Source organism: Drosophila arizonae, chromosome 3 (genome assembly GCF_054131065.1).
Source record: "Drosophila arizonae isolate 15081-1271.41 chromosome 3, UAZ_ARI_1.0, whole genome shotgun sequence".
NCBI classification, from domain to species: domain Eukaryota; kingdom Metazoa; phylum Arthropoda; class Insecta; order Diptera; family Drosophilidae; genus Drosophila; species Drosophila arizonae.
The window spans coordinates 6,401,895-6,420,420 of record NC_142923.1 but is presented as its reverse complement, the minus strand read 5'-3'; the positions used below and the strand labels follow the sequence as shown (position 1 = coordinate 6,420,420).

At 41.1% G+C, this 18,526-nt stretch overlaps 1 protein-coding gene and 1 long non-coding RNA gene across 4 annotated transcripts; both read left to right on the top strand.

Moving 5' to 3' along the window:
* The first annotated feature begins 28 nt into the window (after window positions 1–28).
* LOC149269619 (uncharacterized) lies at window positions 29–6,709 on the top strand. Of its 2 annotated transcripts, none has more exons than XR_016269013.1 (3): window positions 29–296; window positions 359–504; window positions 6,418–6,709. It is a non-coding gene; the product is annotated as an uncharacterized LOC149269619 (long non-coding RNA). The 2 variants fall into 2 exon arrangements; XR_016269014.1 differs by lacking the exon at window positions 6,418–6,709 and adding an exon at window positions 2,816–3,028.
* Window positions 6,710–15,286: 8,577 nt separating this feature from the next.
* nht (no hitter) lies at window positions 15,287–17,594 on the top strand. 2 transcript variants are annotated; one of them, XM_018001553.2, is made up of 3 exons: window positions 15,287–15,664; window positions 16,608–17,065; window positions 17,118–17,594. In XM_018001553.2, exons 2-3 carry the CDS (start codon window positions 16,611–16,613, stop codon window positions 17,419–17,421), a joined length of 759 nt encoding a protein of 252 aa, XP_017857042.1. In that variant the 5' UTR covers window positions 15,287–15,664; window positions 16,608–16,610; the 3' UTR covers window positions 17,422–17,594. The 2 variants fall into 2 exon arrangements, with proteins under 2 accessions (XP_017857042.1, XP_089320977.1); XM_089464851.1 differs by lacking the exon at window positions 15,287–15,664 and adding an exon at window positions 15,748–16,461 and having other exon boundaries at window positions 16,523–17,065.
* Window positions 17,595–18,526: the final 932 nt, after the last annotated feature.

Here is an 18,526-nt window from a genome sequence, read left to right as displayed (position 1 = left end):
CAGAGTTGCATGTAACAAAACTTATCGAGCTGTGTGAATGGCACTTGACAATCGCACGGAATGACGACACTAATTATCGAAATCGAAGAAATGTATTAAATTGCCCAAATTGAGAAAAATATAGAGAAGCTGATAAGATGAGGACGAGGCAGAGCGGATCAGGTGCAGGTCTTGATAAGGAAAAGGACCTGGAGGTATACAAAGTCCAGGTAAAACTCGGCACGTGTGTCAACTGACAAAGCTTCAGGTAGTTCTCAAATAGATTCGATTGTATTTGTTTTGGTCAAAGAAATGGGGTAAAGTCAAAGAAGCTGACCTGCCAGATATTCATATATTTATATATATATTTTCATTCCAGATGTAGTCACAGTTGTGCGAGCACATATACACATGCACTCATATACATACATAAGTATGTACATATACATATGTACACAGTGGTCTACACCTTATTTCAAAAACAAATATGCGCATCTATAAAATCTGAACTAAGACTAAATTCATGTAAGTTGCTAATCTCATTCATACCTTAATCATCTTTATTGATATTTTTTTAGTTTATAATAATTATTAGCTAAAGAGCCAACAAAATCCAACAGCTCCACAGCTTATTTAACTTATATGTGCAAGTAAATAAGCTCTCACATAACGCTCTCTTAAGCTGCCTTAAAAGCCACAGCTCTTAGCATTTGCATCGTTCCATTCCCACACGGTTCCGCGTGGCGCTCTTAGCGCTCTCTTAAAACGCTGCCCCATTAAACGGCGCATGCTTAAGCAAGTGTCGCTTGCTAATCGACTCCGACAAGGGTTTAACTCGTAACTCTAAATTTAGACGCACAAGTCCTGCCACACACACACATACCGAAACGCGTGTTGAGCAATTAAAAAACAACACATGCAGCGCTCTCAAGTGGAGCCACCCGCAGCAGCAGCACCAGCACCAGCATCAGCAGCTGTCAAAGGAGCGAAACAAACAAACAAACACTTTCCATGTTGTTTGTCAGATAAAAAAGGTGTTAGGCTGGGCTAGCATTGGCTTGAGTTGCTTCATAAATCATGCTCGAGTGCAGACCTGTGCCAATTGCCATGCTCCTCTTCTTCTTCCCAGAATCTGCAATCCTGCTGCCCACACAGGCGCACGTTTAACTTAATTAGCGCGCTTATCAAATGTTGTTTGTTGTTGTTTTCTGTTTTTGCTCTGTTGTCCGCTTCTGGGAAGTCCCAGTCGCAGTCTAGGGCAAGCGCAATCTCTCGCCAGGCCAGGGCCAGCAGCATAAATTAGTGAGATAAAACCCGGTGCAGCATCCACATCCACAGCATCCAACTGACCACGTACTGTGCCAGATGCGATTTACATGCTCAGCGCCAGTCGGATCTCTCTCTCTCTCTCTCTCTTTCTCTCTCCATCCCTCGCTCTTATCTTATCGTCGTGGCTTGGGCAACTGTTGTCCTCTGTCTCCTCCTCCCTCTCCCTCTCCCTCTCCCTCTCTTTCTCTCTCTACTCAAATGCCTCGATAGACTGTTAACCAAGATTTAATGATCTTGTTAACTAATTTTTTCACGTTAGTTTTTCCACTCCACCAGGCAGGACCACCCAACAGGTGTGGAGTGCCTAACCGCTGCGCAAGTTAATTAGCTTACGCTGGCTACTGCCTTAAATCATCTAGGCAGCAAGTTTATTGTCGCCCGTTGACAAGTTCTGCGCCAATAAGTGGAGCGTTTCTTTTTCTTCTAGTTAACTCTCCTGGGTGGCATTGAAGTCTACGACATTTATTGACAACATTTTCAGTTGTCTTGTGCTCCTTGGAACATAATATCCTGCCTGGCGCAACAACAGCTACAGAGCTGAAACATTTATGAAACTTTCACAGCAACCAAAACAAAACAAAAACGCCGCGGGTGCAGATGCTCCAGCTTCCAGGTTCAGAGATCTCCATAAGCCGCACGCACTTTCATCGAGTGCATCGATCGCACGCAGATCCGTGTCGCCACATCTTTTTTTTTGTTATTTTTTTTTTTTTTTTTTTTTTTGGGCCAGGCCCGTGAGGTAGAGTCAATAAAAATGCTCGATTGTAATTTTCACTGTGCTGCAATTATTGCCTCAGCTTTCAAATGCTGCGGTAGGGCCTGCATCTCTCCGGTGTCTCCTGGTTTCTCCTGGTTTCTCCAGGCTTCTCCTGGTCTCTCCTGCTCTCCCTTCGAGCTTCGTTACAAAAGTAATTTTCAATTTTTACTGCCTGCTCGAAGCATAAAATATAAAGCACAACTCTGTAGAGAGCTGCGGAGCTGTATTTCTCCACCTTCTCCGCTCGCTTCATCCCACACACGCACACACACGCACACTTGTTAATGCCACACGTTGGCCGCTTTGCTTATCCTCAACCTCAACAAGTGGCTGTGGCTTTTTGTCTGTTTCTTCTTTTTTTTGCCTGCGTGTCCTTAAAACGCTTAAATGCAGAAAGAAACACGAGTTTTTCATGTATTTCGGAGCAGACAAATCTCATTAAAAGGCGTCGCGTCGCGTCTTCGTTCATAAGGAAGTCTCAACAGACTCTCTCCCTCTCTCTCTCACTCGCTCTGTCTCCCTGGCCTGCGCTTGACCCCTATCGCTCTCGTGCTCAGGCGTTGTATTTAAAATGTCGTTAATAATTTGTTGCTCTGCCCCAGACACAGACACAGACACACACACACACACACAGAGAGACACACATATAGACGCAGTCGCAAGTCCCTTGGCCGCATTTGCTTTCTTCTTCTTCTTCTTCTGCTTCTTTTTAAAGCTTGTCGTAAAAGAGTTTTATTATTTCTGTTTCAGTGCCTTTAAATAGGATTAGTACCTTAAGAGCTGCTCATATTGTGCGGCTCTTGTGCCTTGTTTCATCTTGCAACAAATAAACTGAAGTAACAAAAATATTAAATTGCTAAAAAAAAAAAAAAAAAACTATATCTTTTTACACGCTTTCCAATATTATGAAATTTGTAAAAATATAGCTACAAAAATTTTTTAGAGCATTTTTTTTTAGTTCTTAATTATTTTATTTTATTTAAAAACAATCTTAAAATTGTATACAAAATTTTTGTTTTAATGAATGCATATTAACATTTTCTTATACAATATACATATCATTTTTAATAAAATATTATATCATTTGGCTGTAGACTAAATTTAATATTTATTATTAATAAATTAATTATGTACATATATCTTATTATTTTTATTATTATAATTAATTTAATGATGTAATAATTTGACTCTAGTGACATACTATGATTATAGCTGTCCAGCAATAATTATTTCATTTTATCAATCCAAAGTTTATGCTCGTTTTACAACACTAAAGCGTGCCATTAAAGTCCCTGCCTACATGTGAATTCGCGCAATCAGCTATGTTTTCGTATGTAAATTATAACAAAAAACAAAAAAACAAAAAAAAAACTAAAATATAAAATACAAATGGGAGTAAGAAGAAGAGGTAAAATAAATAAATAATGTCGTGGAATTGTAAAAGTTCAGTCAGGCACTAACAACGTGATTTTTCAAACAAAAATGCCTCCAGATGCAAATTGCCTGTGGGCAGCAGAATAGAACAAGAAGAAGAAGTGTAGGCGAAGGGGAGGAGCAGTGGAAGATGAGGACGAGCTCTAAGCAGAAGTGAAGCTTTTTAAATTGGAGCTCAGAGATTCTCCCACAGCCCAGTGCACTAGTTTCCCAATGCCCATTGATGCTGCGATGACAATAATGTTGTCTGCGCTTCGTTACGTGTTGCTGCCGTTGTTGTTGTTGTTGTTGTTGCAGTTGCAATTGTTGCTGTTGGTGCTGCTGCTTTGGCCATAGCCAGTGCATTGTCATTGTCACCATAACAATTTTGTTAGCCTTTTTCTGCATTGGCCAGTGCCTCCCGCTGTGCTGTGCATTGTTTGTGCCGCGCACGCTGCGTCGATTTCCCAGAATTGACACCTTGCTCTGTCTGCACTCTTCTCCCTCTCCCTCTCCCTCTCCCGCTCTCTCTCACTCTTCTCACTCTTCCTCTGCCTCTTCAAGATTTGCTACAGTTTTGTGTGCGACGCGCCAAGTTGTCTGCCCCGTGTTAGCTGGTGTAATCAGCCCGGGCACGGCGTGTGGAATCTTTTGGCACATTCATCATTCCAGGCTGCCATTGAAACAATTGTGAAACACAAACACACACACTCACATATGTGCAAGTATAGTATTTATAGTATGTGTGCCTGGCCAGGTGTTTGCCCAGGAATTTCAATTTGCATAAATTTGGTTCAGATTTGCGTACAATAGGACCTGAAGGCAGCAGCAGGCGTAGCTGCCTGAGGATAAGCAGCCTCTACCTCTAGTAGCGCATAATGATCGATGCACATTGGATTGTGCGTGGCTTCTAATGAAGATGTTGCTCTGATCTTCGCTTGTGACGAGCGGCAGATGCACCTGGCTCAAATTGAGTGCAGTCAATTTATATATGTATGTATATACAGTCGTGATCATGAGAATTGTAGTGCGGACTCTGGAATCTATTAATTCAGTTGTGCCTATCCGATCTTTTTAGCGATTAGCCTGTGAATATTCTATGACCATCTCTCCGATCTCTAAGACTATGTACGCTCAAATTTCAAGCATCCATAGCTCCAGAAATCGAAAGACTTAAGAGCGTGAGACTCCCTATTAGTAGTATATACTTTATAGAGTTGTTCCTTTCTTCGATTTAATAACATATATAATAACATATATATTCACAATTTTTTCTTTTAAGATTTTTCTTGAATATCTCAGCTCATCTGAACTACAAATCGATAAATTGACTGTGTTCAGTCACATTATAGATTTAATCGTAATCGAAAACTATAAAAGCTAGAAATTCCGCCCCGTAAGCAAATTCTTCTAATAAAGCGAATAACCTTACATTTTATACACTTTTACTAAAAATGAAGATATTAAGAAAAATGGAAAATGACATAAGCCTCATTTAAAATCGAGCGCATTTGTTAAAGAATTTATTTAACTTTGAATCGTGTGAATGCAGTGAAAGAGTAATTCCTAGGCAATTCTTTTCCATTTAGAGCATACTTCCTTATATACAATTCGCATCAGCTAGACAACCTGGCAGCCCGGCAGGCCCAGCTGTGCCGGCCAGATGGTTGTACAACTCATTTCGGGGCAGACCACCTGATGCCACCACCGAAGGCGTGCACGGGCAGCGCTAATGCACCACCTACAGCTACTGGCACAAGAAAGAACTAAACAAATGGGAGACAATGCACAGTTATATTAGGAACTGTGCAAAATCGAAACGAAATAGAGAAATAGAGAATTAGAGCATGCGGCGTGCGGGCTAGACGCCTGCTAAGCAGTTCATTTGTTCGCAGATTAGACGGCGATGCGGCAGGACAAAGCTAAACAGAGTCGTATGGCTTTCTATAGAGAAAGAGAGAGAGAGAGATAGAGATAGAGTGAGAGTGAGAGAGGTAGATCAACTGCACTGCAAAAGCCTACACGCACCGTGAGAAAGCAACAGGTGTGGTCGAGTCTCTTGACCAAATGCTAAGCCCGGCCAGGTCGCTTATCTGGCATAGTTTATCGGGCACCTGCTTGACCAGCAAATTGCCCAGGCAAATAAACCCATTCGGCGTGGTAAATATGCTCGTGTCATCAGAAATCACGATCACAACGCTATGAGACAGCCGTTGGCCAAAGGCAAACAAATTCAGGTGCTAAACGTGTTGTGCGTGTTCAAATGACATTTCATTTATCTTTCATGTGGTCAGCTCAGTCAGCTCAGGCAGTCGACCCACGGGTCGAGCTTCTATTTGCTCATAGTTCAGGTATTTATTTACCAACAGCTTGGCAAACGCTTAACAAGTGTCTGCGGTTGCTGTTTGTTTGTATTTGCATTTAGTCAGGCTCGATGACAAGATAATAAGAGAATATATATAAGAGATAGTACGAAAGAAAATATATATACAGTTTATATTTGGTGTTTCAACTGGTTATCACAAGGGTTATCCTGTGCGGTTGCCTAATTTTTCGAAAATTTATATTTTATTATATTTTCGTGAGATAAGTAAAATTGATTTTTAAAATAAATTTCTTTGGGATGTGCCTAAAATCCCGTAGTATTTATTTATATATCTATTTATATAGCTAGTTAATTTTAGTCGGTTTCAAACAGATCTTTTTACTTTTTTCAATAATTAATAGAGAATTTTGTATATTAATTTAATTAATTAATTAATCAATTAATCAGTTCCCCAATTCTCTACACAACACCTCTATTTTTCCATATTCCATGCATTAATTACAGCTCAATCTAAGGTATTATATTAGAAATCTATAGATGGAGTTCCAATATCTCTATTCTAACATATCCCATACATTAAATACAGCACTATCTAATATCTCACTCCCCACAGCAAAACAGCAAAGGCTCTTGAGCGCATCGTATTGGAAAACTTCAAGAGCTACTCGAGCTAAGAGTATTTCCATCAAATCTCGACTCTCTCGCATAGTTGGGCCAAATGAATCACTCGCTGCGCTACGCTTCAGCGTCCAATTTGCAGCGCAGGGCACATGCCAATACAAAAACTCAATTGCTGGCTGCAGGTCGACTTACCTACTGGATCAAACGCTAAATCCTCAAACAAAGGACAACATGGCAAAAAATAAAAATAAATAAAAAAAAGGAAAAGAGAATAGAATGAAAAAGTATTATAGACAAATGTGGGCATACTTTTGCCTTTGGCACAAGGACAGGTGATGAGCGTCTCTCCAGATTCCTCGTCTCACATCTCGTTTTGTGTTTTCGTCGAATGCCACACAGGACTCGAAAGTCAGGTCTGGAACCTGTGCCTAGGATGTGCTGATGCCTATCGCTATTATTCGCAAAAAATAAGAAGCAGAACAAAAAGATGTGCACACAAAAGCGGGCGGCCAGACAGCTGACACATCTGAAGAGCTGAAGAAGCTATTAGAAAACCAGAGGCAGGGCTAAGGAGAGAGAGAGAGGGCGAGAGGGAGAAGATAGGAATGCCAACCAGCTGCCTGGCCATGGCTTAGGACATGCACCGTCCTTTTTAACTTCGTTCGGATTTTTTTTTTTTTTTTTGGCAAGGTGCCGGGATTGCGTCATGTACAGTGCGCCCTCGGCAAGGTGGTCTGCTATGACTCTCAGTTTAGAGCGAACTGTCAACATAAATCTCGCTTATATATCTTTTGTCATAATTCAAAATCTCCAGATCTCGCTGGCATCGCTTAATATTTCGTTTTTAATTGATTGGGAGCGGAAGTGGCTGAGCATCGCTTCATAATGCCCTAGACCTATTATTAATTGTCATAAATCTTGATAAAGCAAAGATCGTACGAAATGAGTTCAAGCTGCAAACGAGGCTTAAACCCTTCATTAGGCGAGACTTTGATTTGGTGAACTGTTTCTCGTTTATGATTTTCGTCAAATTACATAATGATGGCCAGCCTACAGACACAGGCTTGAGTCCTTGCCACGCCTTGCACACATACACAGACACACACACACACACGCATAGAGGCCGCACCTTTTGTGTGTGGGTGTGGCAGTCCAAATAAAGGCAATCCTTTTTATGGCCGCCGCGGTCCACTTGACAGTTTAGCCAAAAATGCAAACCGTTGAAATTAAGTTAAATAGTTTCTTGTTAAAGCAAACCCTTTTCTCGAGTACCGTTTCTTTTCGGCTGGCTCTCTGTTGCAAGCGCGCACCTGCCAAATGATTAATCATTTTGTGGCCCCGAACTCGTCTGCCTTTAACACCTTTACCCTCTCTACCTCCCGCACTCACTCCCTCTCACGCTCTTTCTCTCTTTCTCTGTTAGTTGCACCCGTCGCCTCTTCAATCCGTCGTTGAGTTTTCTTTGACTCTTTCTCTTATTCTTCTTCTTCACATTTTTTCCCTTTTTGTTAAATGCTAAAAGCTCATCAATTATACGGCATACATCTGTCTTTTTAGGGGCTTGTTGCACCGCCGCTGCGAGGCGCCAAAGGTCGCGCTTTTCTCTTTTCATTTTGGATGCTAAGTCTCTAATCATGTCCATCAATTTGATGACTGCACATACTCGTATATGGGCTCACCTCCACATGCGTCTACGTGGAATGAAATCGCCTCACTCGCTGGGCGATCCAATGCTATTTATTTACTTTGTGGGCGGTCGCAGCGTGAATTCTTTTAATGCTTTACTCTAATTTAATCTTAATTACGCATTTTATATTATTTTAATTACAATTTCTATGGTATATTGCCTTGATTATGGACTGGCATTGTTGTAATCTTTCAGTATTGGCTTGACTCTGGAAGTGATTAACACGTAAAACTGTACAGAACTTCTTTGATTTATACATTTTTCTATCTATACGAATAGGGTTTTAAGGTTGTGTCAAGAATTTGTAATGGTGATAAGCTGAGTGGGCTCTTTGAAAGCCATAAACTGGAGCATAGAGTAATATTCCTTGATAATCCTTTTTTATTTCCCGAATCTAATTGCTTTAATTCTGATAATTTTAAGATTTTGCCTTAAGATGTTTCCATCATTACATTAATTGAACTAAGATCTTAATTGTATATATAAATAAATATTTGTATGTATATATATAAATTTTTGAGACTAAATCCCATGAAATGAAACAGTTTTTATAAGTATTTAACTATTATAAATTCAGTTGTAATCTTCATTTTGCTGTTCCTTTAATAATCCGTATAGTCTTTCATTCCTTTAGAATTTGATTTACTTACAAAACGCATTCTTTCATTTCATAGGTATATTTAATAACACATTTCACTCTAAATATTTCAGATTTTATTGTTACTTCATTTTACATTTTCTTAATATTGAATAATATTTCAAGCAAGCAATTTTTATATATTCCAATATGCAAATACAATGCTGTAACTATTCAAAAAAAATTTCCTGATATGATTCCATGGCAATTTAATTGATTTTCATTCAAAATTTCTGGCATAATTTCTCTTCTGGCAATCTCTCAACACGCCATGGACCTACGCATTGTCATATGCAGACACGACTCATAAATCCAAAGAGAGAGAGAAGAGACAAACGCGATGCACTTTAGGCGCACGCGCAGATGTTTTTACAGGATTTTTCATTAGTGTCAGCACTCGTTGCATGCAGCTCAAGCGCATTTGAATAAATAAGTGTGCATGTGCGTGTGCGAGTGTGTGTGTGTGTATACACCAAAGAAAACATGTCAGGTCCCAAAAATAATTGAAAAGAAAGAAGGAATGAGCGCGCGCGCGTCTATAAATCAACGCGGCAGGATAATGCATCCACGAGTGTTGAGCACTAATTTTGGCTCGTTGCGGCATCTGTCCAGGAGCTAAAGCGGCAGCAGCAGCAGCAGCAATAACAATGCGGCCTCCATTGAACACATCGAGTGGCTTCTTCGCTTGAATGCAATGCGAGAAATGAAGATCCCTTACAAAACAGAGACGGAGCGCGTAATATGAGGCTGCCTGGCTAGCGCACCTGGCCGTGATTTGGAAACAGAGCTGAGCACGGCTGAACTACTTAGAGGCAGACGTGGAACAGGTTGACGACGCACGAAGCGAGCCAACAAACCAGCTTCATAGCGGTCACAGCTGAGTAAAACAAAAAACTAACAGCAAAAATTATAATATTAAAATTTTATTACATTAAACAACAACGGCAACAACAACATCGACAACAACTACAGCAACTGAGTTGTTGTGCCTCCCTTTTTGGAGACGACACAAATCAGATCAACCGTTGCCTGAACCGTGATGAACCTGCCGCGCAGCTAGCCAGCTCTGGTCCCGTTGTGTGTGCTCTGCGCGGTCTGATGTTGCAACAGTGCCACAGTCCACAAGCGGTAAGTGCCCCAACCATTAAACTTCCAGCTGGTGGCACGAGCTTAATGTTGTCGTTATACATTTTACAGGTTGACGACACACGAACCAGCGCGATTCACAGTTTGCAGCTTCAGCAACGTCAGCAGCGTCAGCTCTCCGTCTGGAGGGGAGAGTCGTGGACAGTCGCGCTCCCTTGTCCATGTGGGGGGCGTGCATCCAACACACATATATCCGTGCAACCACAGGCCATGCACGCCGCCGGCGGCGTGTTGCACTTTTGGTTTTCTTCTCTTTTTTTTTTTTACTTGCCTTAAACATTTAGCTCATTGAAAATGACTTACAGGGTATATTAGTTCTTTCGAATGTGTCACATACGTACAGGAGTAGTTCGAATGCATTAGTCATTAGCATTTATTAAGAGAATTATCTATTTTCGTGTCTGTCCTTAAGTCAGCAAAGTAGAAGACCTGTGTGTCCTCATATCACACTGATCCTGGGAGACGTAGGAGCTAGAAAATATATGTGGGAATGTTTTAGTGGCAATGTTTTTCAAGATTTTTTGCCTTATTTTTAATATTTATTATTTTTATTTATTTTTATATTTATAAATTTTTTGATTTATACCAGGTTTTGCATGCAGTTTTTAAAATTTTAAATGTTAGCAATACGATATTCGCTTCTTGAATTCCCGAAGATTATAATAGAGAAGCTCTATGTGCCAGTATGCTTCGTTTATCTCGGGAACCATAGGTCAGAGAGCATCACTGTTATGCTTTTTCGTAACATATCCTTAATATTGACATTAATCTATATATGATTGACTATATCAAACATCACGTTACGATCAAGTACCATACTTAAAGTACTAAAGCATATTTACATATCATCATGATATACCTATTCAAGACAGTGAAATCATTATCATAAGATTTGTGCTAAACAAAGACCTCTCGTAGAGCTCTTAGAGCTTGAGAAGCTTACGAATATTACTCTTATTTTCATATTGAAAAAATTTCATTCATTTAGATTCACTTCACACTTTTAAAAATATTATAACTCAAATTTAAAATATAAACTCTTCTCTCATCCGCTGCAGGGTATCTCCCAGTCAATCAGTCCCTACTGGAAATACCTTTACTTGTTACTTATATTCAGTCGTCTGACTTCAGTCATCGGTTGGGGGCACAGTGCCCGACTGCAGCCTAACAGCTATTAAGTTTGCCCGCTTTGCCCACTTTGCATATGATTTTTGTTGTCGTTGTTGTTTTATGTGTGGTTTTTGTTTTTGTTTTTTTTTTTTTTTCGTAGCCCTGGGGGTCAGCGTGGGGCGCAGGCACACGCGGGTTATCGTCCGGTTTATGGTGCCATCGAGGAACGCGCGTCATGTTTATAAAGAAATTCTCTGCTGCTCACATAATACGAGTAATTTTCTTTTGGCAACGTGTCGTCAATGGGCATCCATCGATGCCTGGCGGCGACTCCGAATGGGAGCTGCTTTGGCCAAGTACCAAGCACTACACCATGTGGTTCGTTCGCTTTGTCTTTAATGTTTTTATAAAGTGTTTGCTACTTGTTGTGATGCGAAGTTTTCTGACCTTTTGTTTTGCTATAATATACGATTATAATAAGTATAAAATGTATGTATTTTATGTATATAGGATTATTTCGATTAATGGGTTCCTTGAGATTTGGTAAATACATATAAACAAAGCTTTTGAAATATTATTGAAAAACGTTGATATTTTTGTGATCCTTTAATATAGCTTTAGGACATTTTTGGTAGTTTAATCATGATAATATAAAATTCGGTTAGCAGTAGAACGTTTCGTTCGTTTAGCGTTTTGATCATTTTCGATAATTTCGTCGGTGGATAATTTATAGTTCATGGGTATTTTTTTATAAATTTTATACGATTCTTTTTCCTTTTCTAGTTTCATCACTGAAGCTTCAGGAATTGCGAAATTTGATTTTCAGAAAGTTTGCAGAATTTTCTTAACAAAGCCCTGAAGTTAATGTCAGGCAATAGATAAAAGACTACGACGCAATAAATAATTGATGTTCTCACATAAAAATTAAGTAACAATATTAATAAAAAACAGTAATCTATTTGTCATTCTAAAATTCTTCTATTTCTGTTTGCTGCTCAGTTAGGATCGCTCAATTGTTATCGTATTCCTGTTACCAATTTGCTGGAAACAATGCTCAATTTCAATGTTTCCCAGAAGCAAACGGAAATGCGATGCTGTAAAAATAAATTAGAAGTGGAAGTAGCAACAATAATATTGTAGGTGTTTTGTCAATTGTCTCCGTTTGGCAAGGCGTGTCATTTTCACTTCCTGCTGCTCAAAAAGAAAAACGAGACACACGTCAACCTGTCTCTCTCTATGTGTGGGTGTGTGTGTTTTTGTGTGTATTGCAGGTGCAGATCAGGTGCATTTTTGTTTCACTTTTTTTTGCTCGTCTCACATCGAAGTTAATAGCTAAGCAATGCAAACTGTAATTGAAACATTACCATCGCCTGTCAGCCGTTTCCATAAGCAAAATGAATCGTTTCCTTTCATATTTAAATCGGAGCAGGCCTGCAAGCAGCATATCAAGCTAACTTTTTCAAATGCCACCACGCCCACTTAAGTGGCGGCTGAAAACCAGTAGCCGCAGCCGCAGTCGCATGCAACTGCCACCGAGGGCAAACGTTGCCTGCAATCAAAATCTTCAGCCACCGCCGTCGCCGTTGCCGTTGCCGCCACCGCCGCCACTTTCACACGTCCACATCATCCACATCCATATCCACAACCACATGCACAACGTCATCATCATCGTCATAATAATAATCAACATTTAAGCTAACAACGTCAGCCTGCATTCGCAATAAACGTTTCACGTCAAAGATTGATCATTGCGGCCAGCCCAGGCTGTGGCTCAGACTCATCCATTTCGCCCAATCAGCCACACCCACAAGATGCAACACTGCAGTTAAAAGCCCTCACAGCGCTGCAGCTCCACCCGCCCCGCCTTCCCTGCATTAAAATGGCTTAAAAGTTGGGCAGAGGTGGCAAGAACAATAACCAGTAGGAGCGTACTGATTTCAGAGTACTTGAACCTCAGATATCCTGTAGAAAAGTATTTAATTTAATGTTAATGTTTAATATTTAATTTAATGTTGAAGCAAAGCAGAATTAATAAAAGTTAAAGTATATTTAATAATTTTTTTTTTTTTGTATACATTTTATTTTAATGTAAATGTAATGTTTAAATATATTTATATATATATGGTTGTTTATATGTTTTGCTTTATTTTGAATACATGTATTAATTTATATATTTTTCTTTCTTTACAGAAAAAAATTATTTACTAAATTTCCACTCTCATTTGCCGACTTATAAACCTAAAAATTTAATTATATTTAAATTATTTTTTCATCTATCTTTTCTTGGAATATTTCTGAACTACTTATATACTAGCAAAGCTGAGTTTTACCACCTGCTCTCTTGTATAGGTCGAGAATATATTTATAACAATCATTAAATATTCTATCTTTATTAATCTGCCTATATATAAAAAAAAGCTGCCTCAACACCCACAGTCACAGCAAGCCCAGCTCTGCGAGGCAGGATGCATAGGGTATATACCTATCTATATATAGCAAAACAGTGGCTTTTGGCTTGCTGCTTCCGCTGCTCGACTGTGCTGCAAGGTGTGTGGCAGCAACAGTAGCTGCCACCGCTACTAAAAGCGCAACAATTGCCAATTTCGCTTGCTGCGCCCAAAACTACAAAAAAAAAAAAAAAAAAAAAACGCAGTCAGCCCAACAGGTACGCAAAAGCCTGGCTGAATGGAGGCGATGCCAATTGTTGTCTGGCTGTCTATCTGTGTGTGTGTGTGTGCGACCTGTGCCCGGCTGTCGCTGCACTCCATGTTGCCTTCAACTTTCTACAACTGCTGCCACATGCTGTGGATATCTATGAATGGGACACAGCGTCCCATTCTCAACTCGCATCGCATCGACTTGCAGGCGGTGCTACATCATCGTCGACGTTTGCGACGTCAACTTGTTGCGATTTCGATTTCCTGTGCGCAAAACTTTGACGTTTGCTGGGTCACCTTGCCAAAGAGGGGGAGCGTGGGGCGAGGGGGTGATATTCGTAATTGCTCTGAAAAGAAATTTCCATATGATAATATTTATTCGCTGGAATATGCCCACAACTCATCGGTCTAAACGTCTAAAAAAAAAAAAAAAAAAAAAAAAAAAAAAAAAAAAAAAAAAAATACGTCCAGCTACGCCCGCGCTCCACGCAACACTCACTCTTCTTCTCGTTGTTGTCGTTATCGTTGTTGTTGTTGTTGTCTATTTGACACTGCGCAGGCGGCGAGGATGCACTGCAAACAGCGTGTGGGTGGTCGCTCCAACTGCAACTCTGACTCGTCGTCTGGCAGCAGCAGTCACTTTTCGGGTTACCTTCGACTGACTGCGGCATTCGTGTTCGCATTTCTTGACTTTTGTATTTCCATTTGGCCAACTGGCTCTGTCGTTTATCGTTCAGCTCTACTCCTGCTTCTTCGCTTTTATTTTGCCTCTTTCTTTATTATCTAGTTGGCATTTTAGTTGAATTGTTAGCTTAGTTTATGCGCTGATCCCAACTGTGGCTCCCTCCTTTCCTCGGCTGCTCCCCTCCTTCTCCTGCTCCTGCTCCTGCTGAATTATGCAAGTTGGCCTCGCATTGGCAATTGCCATTGCCAATCTGCATTTCTAAATACATTGGTTTGAATATGGACCGTTAGCATTACGATTGATGCACTGACTATTTGCTAACTTATCGTTATTCAAATTTTTAGTGCTTTGCCGCAGTGTTGTAAAAGGCCAAGCGCAATCGATAGACGATAAAGACAATGGTTGCTTTTGGAAGCCAATAAAAGTTTTGCTGCAATTCTAATTAATCAATTGTATTATTCAAGATAAAATTGAAGGACAGACTGTGAGAATGAAAGAAATTCGTGTAACATTTACTGTTGTAAAAGACTGAGTAATCGATAGGCGATAAAGAGAGTGGATGCTTTTGCAAGCCGGTTAAAGATTCGCTGCAATTCTAATTAATCAACTGCAAAATTAAGGAGATAATCAGTGAATAAGAAAAAATTCTTGAAGAGCTTAATAATTATTTTTGCTTGAGTCTAGTGCTGTAAGAGACTCAGAGTAATCGATAGGCGATAAAGACAGTGTCTGGTTTTGGAAGTCTGTAAAAGCTGTGCTGCAATTATAATAAATCAATTTTAATATTGAAGATATTATAGCTAGAATATAAGAGAGAGAGAGAGAGAAGAGAGAAAGGGAATGAGGAAGAATTTTAGTAAAATTTAAGCAAAGTTTTCGTTCGAGTCTAGTGCTGTAAAATACTAAGAGTAATCGATAGACGATAAGCAGATTGGTTGCTTTCGCATGCCAGTAAGAGTTTCAATTCAATTAATTTCAATTCTAATTAATCAATTGCAAGATTAAAGATATTATAAAAGGAGAGAGCAAATGTGAACGAATTCTTATAGAAGTTCATCATAATTTTTGTTTCACTCTAGTGCTGTAAAAGGCTCAGAGTAATCGAGAAGTGAAAATACCACTAGAGTGTACTGAAGTTAGTTTGACTGTCAAACGAACCCACTCTAAGTAGACTTCGACTTTCGTCACTCGTCTGCCTTTATATTACAAGAGCCTTTCCTTTCTCAATCAACTTACATTGAGCTCCTCTTGAAGCAACTTGAATAATAATAAGAAAAGTCAAGCCAACCGCGCACCTTGCATCAGCCAACAACTCAAGTAAGTAAACCCGCATCTACCCCTATGGTTATCTGGCCAAGTCCTCAACTTGTAAAAACAATGATAATTAAACAAAAGAAAATACATAATTAGGTCGACGCCTTGTGGCTGCGACTGCGCTGCACTGCAATGCACCGCTCTGACGGCACGCGTAATGAACCTGTTCGGGAGCAAAGCAACTCGTCCGGGCGACAACTCAGACAACAGGCGACAGACGGTGTCGGCGGCGTCGGCACACGCAGCCAACAAAGCGACTGACGCACGCACACACACACAGACACCTTGACCAGAATTTCTAATAAATTTCTAGCTAGGGGTAACAACATGTCACAACACCAGCCCAGAGCTCAGGTAATGCCTAGTTTAAGTATGCGCCCAAGCACCCTCATATCTGACTGACTGGACGAGACGGGACGGGCCTGGGCAGAACTGGACCTTCCACTTTGTGCTGTGGGAGTCAGTGGTGCGGGACGGGGTAGGCGAAGTCGACCGGCGACGGGCGACAGTCGCGCGTCGTTGTTGCTTAATATCCGCTTAGAGCATTTCGGGTTGGGCTCTGTCCTAGTTCTAGCATTCCATCATGCTCAGCTCTCTTGAATAATTAGTCGCTCGTGCCAGTCAGCACGCTGCCTTTTTGGTCTTTCGCATTCCACTGCACTTTGCATAACATGTCCTCGCTCGCTCCTGTTGCTGCAGATGTGAGCTTGTGTGGGCAGGTTGAGTGCACTGTGCACTGGAGAGGAACAAGTGCTGTCCGAGTGCTGGGCTGTTGCGGTCACTGATCGTGTACTCGACCGGTAAGGATCATGCTGGCATATGTTAGCTTCTATTAAAGCGTTTGCCTTGCACATGCCAAAGGTGCAGAAGCGTGCCGTAGCTTTGCTAGCCAGCAGCTGCCAGAATCAACTTGAACTCCATTCCATTCCATTTGTTTGCTCATTAGAATATGGCCAGCAAACCGATTGAGGTGCCCATGCAGGCCTATGCCGGCCGGCTGCTCATCATCGAGAATCTGATTGTGCCCGATCTCAGTGACGACGAGAAGTTGTCGGCGGGCAAGAAATCATTTGCGGGTCCCAAGTTTTCGGACATGCCGCGCCCGTCGTTCTTCGAGCCGAAAGTTATTGAGAAGACGCTGTTCAAGTATTGCGCCGTGGAGGGCGTCACCAAGGACTTCAAGGACGACATTTTGAATGCCCTGCTCGCCGCCGTGGAGACCTATGTGAAGTATGTGATGCTCTCGGCCATCGAGCTATGCGAGCATCGCTCCGGTAACAATCTGTACAACGATCCACGCTGTGTGGTGATGCACGATATGCGCACCACAATGATGTTTCTCAACGATCGCGAGGTGGCCGACTACGGCTGCTCGGATGATGATTCCACCTACGGCCATCGCAGGTAACACTTGCTAATTGAAATCTACTATAAATGTATTCAATTACAATTCCAGGCGCTGGATGAAATTGCAACGTAATCGCTCCCACAATTCGGGCGAAAACGAAATGCGTCTGGAGTCAACGAATTATACGGCTATGATGGCACTGGGCGCTCGCAAGCCACTTCGACCGACTAGCTTTACCGCAATCGGCGGACAGGCACCAGCTGGCGGTGCACAGCCGCCGCCGCCGCCACGTTCGTTCATCATACGCGTCAAGCACATGAATGTAAAGGATATAATACAGTTCATGGAGACGGAGAGGCGCTATTACAGATCCAGGTTGCTCTACGATGCGTACTTAAACTATAAGTGGTAGACGGAGAGAGAGAGAGAGTAAGATAGAAAGATGGAGAAGAGTGGAGGGAAGTGCGGCTTAGACATGTCGCTGCACGCGCACTGCGATTTCATTTATAATCATGTTCACTCTACAGTTCACTCTAGTTCAATGAACTTCCTTTTGAAATAAATCAGAACAAAAGCCCAAGGAAACAGGTGGTGTGTCCTTTGTTCCATCAGCTGCTGCCGCTCAGTGCTACTGCCGCTGCTGCTGCACTTGGCATTTCAATGGAGCTCCATGAAAATTCATCTATTCCGTCCATGCACTTTGAACTTTTGTGCACTGATTGCAGACGTTGGCGTAGACTCCGACTGCGACTGCGACTCAGACTCAGACACAGACACTGAGCCGAGACATTCGATGACAATGCCTTCGAGTACTTAAAGGAATATCCGGCCGGCCGGCACTAAGGCAGACAGGAAGCATATGCGCATGCGCTAGTCGCCAACTGTCGGTGTCGTCTCTTTGGAGGAAACGTGATCTTATCGTGCCGCTCATTATGTTAAGTGTGCTGGCAATAAAATCAAATCACAATCTACGCGTCTCCAATTGAACTTCAATTGAAGCCGTGCGCCAACTCTCCCGCCACTCACGTAGCCAATCCCCATCCCCAGCCCCATCCACACGGGTTACAGTTGGGCATGCGTGCGGATCGTGCCGTGGCCAGCTATTGTAGTAGCATTACTTTTCATGTAATTGATAGCATTTCGGAATGGGTTAAGAGAATGACCATTCCATACATACGTAATTAGAAATGCAATAGACACTTCTGTGGGCAGGTATAAAGTAGAACTGAACTTTTCAGTTGAGGCCGACATTAGCATATGTGAAGTTATTGTTGTCGGAAGACATTTCGTAAGGTTTTCTTTTGTTTTTTTAATGCTTTTTAAGTGCTCTGATATATATTGGGAAATATATTCAGATAGAGTGAACTCAGACTTACAGTACTTGTGCCACATTATTCACATTTTTTAATGTCTTTAAAGGCAATTTGAATATAGCTCAATTCATCAAGAAGGAATTGAATATATTAAAAATATGTATATTTTGCTATTTTTTTCGCATTTGATAAGAAGCTTGTTTT